The 6,178-nt window shown below is 39.4% G+C and overlaps 1 protein-coding gene across 8 annotated transcripts in view; it reads left to right on the forward strand.

Moving 5' to 3' along the window:
- The window catches only part of ZFC3H1 (zinc finger C3H1-type containing), a 62,662-nt gene extending 58,664 nt beyond the window's left edge, over positions 1–3,998 (forward strand). For all 8 annotated transcript variants that reach the window (XM_038390446.2, XM_043493366.1, XM_043493353.1 and 5 more), the window contains 4 exons: positions 30–131; positions 726–765; positions 2,864–2,926; positions 3,052–3,998. In XM_038390446.2, the coding sequence (XP_038246374.2) occupies positions 30–131; positions 726–765; positions 2,864–2,926; positions 3,052–3,189 (343 nt within the window). In that variant the 3' untranslated portion in view covers positions 3,190–3,998. The remainder of the gene's footprint in view (positions 1–29; positions 132–725; positions 766–2,863; positions 2,927–3,051) is intronic.
- Positions 3,999–6,178: the final 2,180 nt, after the last annotated feature.

A 6,178-nucleotide genomic window follows, 5' to 3' on the forward strand; every position in this document is an offset into this window, starting at 1 on the left:
TACTTACTTCCCTTGAATGTTCTTTACAGGCTGCTTCAACAACTTTGGGAAGAAAACAATATTCAGATACTGAAACTGCAAGCCAAGATGTTTACATATAATATCCCAACATGCCTGGCCACCTGGAAAATGTAATGCAACAATCATAAACCTGTTTTCATAGATATTACTTTTGTTTATAAGGTTTGCATCGCAAAGGTAAATCTGAAATGTCCTTCAAATTGGATTTATACTGGAGGGCCTTTTTTTCATTATTTTTAGACTTTCAACAGTTGGTTGAGACAAGCAGAGGTACTGACAGTTTTAATGTAAAATGAGTCATTTAGTTTCCATTTAGAAAAAATATATAGGCAATTGTTTGGATAAATATAGAAAATGTATTTTAATTATTAAATTATTGACTTCTGTCTCCTCCTCCTCTCTACCCTCCCTTTTATATATCACAATAGCAATAATCTCCATTATCCAGTGATGCTCAACTGATCATTTTCTTCAGTGTTTGTTCATAATGGGGAACCACTGAAATGTCTTGCTCATGTAAGGTTGTTTTAAAAAATGGCTACTTTTTTTTTTTCTTCTTTCTTTTCACTATAGATTATCATCATTGGAAGTTAATCTGTTACTTTCAGGGCGTTTGTAATCCCATCCCATAATCAATATTCTGCCAATAATGGCATTTAGTTCCGTGCATGGATAAATTATTTTTGTGTGTTTCTTTTTCTCAGAGCCATTGCTGCCGAGTGCTTTCTAAAGGGACAGAGAGAGGTAAGTCAACATTGCAATTGATCATTTTAAAAAAGAAAATTCTGTGAAACTGTCAGTGTACCTGGCTGCACACAGAGCATAGGCCATTTTATAAAATTAAGTCTATTTTGGGGTAGTTGAAATGTTCTGGGCATAAACCAGAAACACATACTTCAAATACAAGGAATCTTTTTGGCAGCTCATTTTGCAGAATTGAATTGTGGGAGTAACAATACTTCTAACAATGTTTGAAAGAAAAACTGTATTATTAGGAGTGAGACCAATTTGTACGTTGCTTAACATTTTTTTCATTATAAATAAAATGAAAATTTTTGAAGATCTCTATCATCTCCATCATTTGCAGCAGGACTTCAAATTGGCAGAGGTATGGTTCTGGTATCAGGGAGGTGTTGTTTCTAGCCTCTTGAAACTCAGTTCAGATTAGGCAGTGAAGCTGTCCAAGTTAGTCATTGGCTAGCTGTATTTCACACAGCACACTTTGTTTTGAGAAGAACAGTAATTAGAGGGTCACATACTTTATAGCTTCTGTAGGCCAAGCTCATGCAGACATTAGGGAGTCCCTGCAACACCCTCCCTAGACCACCTCCTCGACATTCCAGAAACTCTGTGTGCTTCTCCCCACCCTGCCCTTATCCTCCTGCCAGGGTTTCTGTGTACCCCCCAGTTTCTTTTCTTTCTGGCTGGAAGAGTCATTCAGAATGTCAACATATACTCTTGGGAGGATAGCCAGACCTGAGATGATTGTATATTGTTATGCCATCAACTGGTTCTTTGGTTTATAGACAGTTAAGGTATATCTACACTATAATTAAAAACCCACTGCTGGCCAGTGCCAGCTGACTGGGGCTTGGGCTAAAAGGGCTGTTTAATTGTAATGTAGACATTCAGGTTTGGGATGGAGCCTGGGCTCTAGGACCTTGGAAGAGGGGGGAATTCCAGAGTGAGCCCGAATGTCAACACTGCAATAAAACAGCCCCTTAGCCTGAGACCTGCGAGCCAGAGTCAGCTGGCATGGGCCAGCTACAGGTATCTAATTGCAGTGTAGACATACCCATGTAGACCTGGCTGAAGTTTCTGGATCTGCTAACCAAAGGCCAGGAGGTCTGTGGTCCCCCCGCACTTCCCCTTTTTTTGATTTTTTTCAGTATTCCCTGAAATTTTGTAAGTAAATGCCACATCTGATCAAAAAGCTATCCCATTACATCCAAACATACTGAGTGAGAAATGCCATCAACTTGTGTGGGCTCACTATATGGTTGTCCAAAAATACTTTTTAATAGTCCAGTAGCACTGCTCATGCACCCTCCCCAGCATCTAACTACAGCGGTTCTGAATTCTGATTCTGGTTCTGCCACTGATTCCCTCTGACATGGCACTTAGATGGACAAAGAATCCCTATCCGTGAAACGGGAATAATACTTATCCATCTGCCTCCCAGAGGTGTTCTGAGGATTAATGTCTGTACAGTGATTTGAACATAGTCTGTTCTAAAAGTGCAAGAAATGGATTAGGTGTTTTAGTTTGAGGCTTGGTCACTCAGACACCCCAGATTGGTGGGGACTTTCATAAACTTTGCCTTAATCTCCCTGTTCCTATCTATAAAATGGGAATAATAATATTCTGTGTCACAGGGGAGTTGTGAAAATAAATGTATTAATGTTTGAGACCGAGATAATACAATGCCATACGCAAAAGCCCATGAGGCAGTTAATTCTGTATGCAGTGCTGGATTTGGATGGTATGTAGTAAGCAAGACATGGAGCCACACATTGAATAATGAGGAGAAAAGATATTGAACATCTGCTTCATTCCCTGAGCATCATACCTCCTGTGCAATGACAGGTTTTATGGAAAAAATAGTATTTAATCATGTAATTAATCATACTAATGTGCACCCAAGAGTCAGAATTAAAGCACAGGCAGGCTTAAATCTGGCATTTCCTAACTTCTGATTGCTTGAGTTTGCAACCTACATTTTCTTAAAGATTATTTTTTTGTACGCAGAAATCTTATTGAGACAGTTGTGTGTGCTTTAAATGTTTGTGTTTTTCTGAATACATTGAGCAGCATTATCTTGGTATTTGTTTTTATTTTACAGGTCCATCATTTATATCAGAGAGCCTTTCAGAAGTTACCTCTATGTGCAACACTGTGGAAAGATGTAATGTTTTCTCCTTATGTTTCACTTTGAGGTTTCATATAAATTTTCTGCATATCCCATATCCATAGATGTGGTGATGCTCAAGCTCTGGCTAAATCTTATATCTGCTTCCCCATCTCTTACAGCAACTCTTGTTTGAAGCATCAGGAGGAGGTAAAACTGATAACCTGAGAAAACTAGTTTCCAAGTGCCAAGAGGTTGGAGTCAGCCTAGATGAGCTTTTAAATTTAAACACTTACAGAACAGAAAGCAAGAATCACTGAACGCTGGCGTGCAGTCAGTCCTAAGTCCTATTAAATGCCAAAATCATTTGAATGATTCTTCAGGCTGATCCATGCCTAAGCTCTGTGTCAGGCAGATGAGCATTGCTGAGCATATCAAGTCTCCAATCTGCTTTCCTTGAACCTGGAAACAATTAACATGACCCTCCTCTCTCTGGATAATTGAACTCCCTGTTTGGCCTGCTTCTGGGCCCTGCCAGAATCTCATAACATCATGTACGTAAGTATAGTTAATCAAAATGACAGACTTTTTTTTAATGTTTTCCTTTTATTTTCCTTTTTCTTTATCTTGTGCTGTTCCTGATTCACTTGACACTCTCGCTGATGCCTGAGAGATCTGTGTTTGGGGTTAAGTACTGGACTGTGTTTACAGTAAAAAGCAAGCAGTCCACTTTGGTTTTTTCCTTTTTTAAACCTTTTTGAGATTTTTTTCATTACAGGATTTAAAACAAAAGCAGCCGCTCTTAAGGAAAGCGTAACTGCCAGGGCCACAAGTATGCTTCTTGCACTTGAAGGCTCTAAGAGGGTTGTTTACTGCCCTTTCTGCATTCTGGACTCATGGCAGAGACTATTAAACTTGAAGATTAAAGAAACTATTGCAAATGCCAGTGCATCAGAAAAAAGAGTGGTCAATTATTATGTGCAATTTTTTTGTAAAGAAATTTTAATTTATAATAAAGTTTAACAGTTTAAAGAACAGTTAATATTGAACTGTTTTGTATTAAGATACTACTCTGTAGTATTAGTTGTTTATACAAAGATATTTTGAATATAAGTTAACTTTTAAGAAAGCTGTTGTCTTTATTATTTGTTCTCATTAATCACATGAAAATGGGATTGAGATAGTCACAGTTATTGTGACTGGGAAATATTTTTCATATCCACAGAAGATCTTTCCTCCTTCTGCCACAGATACAAACACTTTATCATGGTTTGACAGTCACCACTGACAGCACTTATTCCAGCCCTAGAAAGTACAAGATACTGTGTCATAGAAACTGACATTTTTTTAATTCCATAATTCTATCCTTTAATGATATAGGACTTTGAGAAACACTACAAAATGAGATATTTCTGCCACACCAGTGAACTGACAAGCATTTGCTGGAACTGGTTGGTCACGTGGTGCTAGCTCCCTCCCTTGTATTCATGTGCCAAATCAAATTACACAGCTAAATACTATTATAGATGTGTCCAAACTGTGGCTCGTGAGCTGCATGTGGCTCTTTCAGAGTTAAAGTGCGGCTTGTGGAGCCCTGCATGCACCTCCCCATTCTCCCCCTACAAGACTGGGCAGGTGGGGGCAGGGGAAAGAGCTCAGGGCTTCTGACCTGCAGCAGGGGTGGTGGGACTTGGGGCTTCTGCCCTGTAGGAAGCAGGGGTCTAAGGGTTTTAGCCTCATGGGGGGTGCATTGTGGCAGAAGCCCCGTGCCCTGGCAGGTGCCACCCCGCAGGGCAGGTTCAGAGTTGCAAGACACAGACAAATTTCTGAAGATTATGTGGCTCGGAGGGTCAGTAAGATTGGCCATTCCTGTACTAGTACTTCCATATAAATAATTTATACAGGTACCACAAAGATGATTTGATCACAAATCGGAGGGTAGGTAATCCTCAAATTTGGAAATGAGGGGAGGTGGTTCATGACATCAGTTCATTAACAATTATTTTTTCTTGAAGTTTGTGATTCTTGGATGCGCCAAGGTAATCTTGCCTTAAGTGGAAAAAATACCAGTCCTAAACCAGGGCAACAGGGAAAGATTCTTTTCTTACACATACTTTTACACCTGATTTGTAGAAACAAGTAAAACTTCAAATAATTGCCCGTTTAAATGTAACAACCAGTCTTTTTGTTGTTTTGGTAAGGCAGCATCCGAAAAAAATCTAACAATAAATGCAAGCTCTGTTTTAGTTAGATGAAGTCAGAAGTGCTCAAAACTATTTAGTTTTGAATGAATCTGATGTAGACCACACAGTAGGAAATTTAAAATATAATCAATGTTTTGTTCTGTTCAAAATATTAAAAGCCTCGGTATGAAAGTTTTTAGCATGTGCTACATAAGTATTTTTTCAAAATGCATTTAAAACTTCATTACTGTCTGATAGCATCCATGGCATTTTTATGTATGCCCTATTTCAGGGAAACACTACTACTGAGGGAAAAAATTAAATTCTGTGCACAGTATTTTAAAATTCTGCATATTTTATTTGTCAAAATAACACAATATAATCACGCTGGTTTCAATTATTTAGGTAATTTATTTAAACTACAATACAGTGGATGGAGAATGGGAGTGGGGAGCATTGGAGGAAATCCCCTTGCCTAATAGTAATGTAGCTAGCCCTGACCCTTTATTTCTAGTTATTAGTCAACAAATATATATGCAGCCATATGCTCAGTGTTACATCATAGGCAACTGAAGAGCAAGTGAGGGCTGGGGAGTCAAACTCACAATTTATATTGGCTATTGACCATCTCCGGAAAGGTCAGTAGCAAACAGTTCACGGAGCACATTTTGATACATTTTTCAGTCCAAAAATTTAGGCCAGTTCTAATCACTAAAGCACCATAAGCATTTATAAGGCCATACTGTCCTTTACATCACTCTGGCCATGTAAAGGAGACTTATGAGTTTTACACCTGTTTTATACTCCTGGGGGAATTCACAAAGACAAGGGGAACAATTCACAAAGCAGGCAGGCTGCTACATTTTGGTCTGCCTGCACCATGCCTATCTTCTCAGATGCACCCTGAAGCCCTGCCTCTCCAGGTCGAGTGTGCCACAATAGCGAGAGGGACCGAGTTTCTGTGTATCTCTCTCTCTCACTCACACCCACACACCCTCCCTTCCTCCCATGGTGGTGATTTACATATCTTATTTGCTGCTCTGGGTTCCTGAGCCAACCTGCCTGTGCTGCTGGGGAGGGGCATGTGATTGCTCTTGGGGCTTCCCTTTACTCCCCCCCTCAGAAG

This window comes from Dermochelys coriacea, chromosome 1, assembly GCF_009764565.3.
Source record: "Dermochelys coriacea isolate rDerCor1 chromosome 1, rDerCor1.pri.v4, whole genome shotgun sequence".
Taxonomy (NCBI): domain Eukaryota; kingdom Metazoa; phylum Chordata; order Testudines; family Dermochelyidae; genus Dermochelys; species Dermochelys coriacea.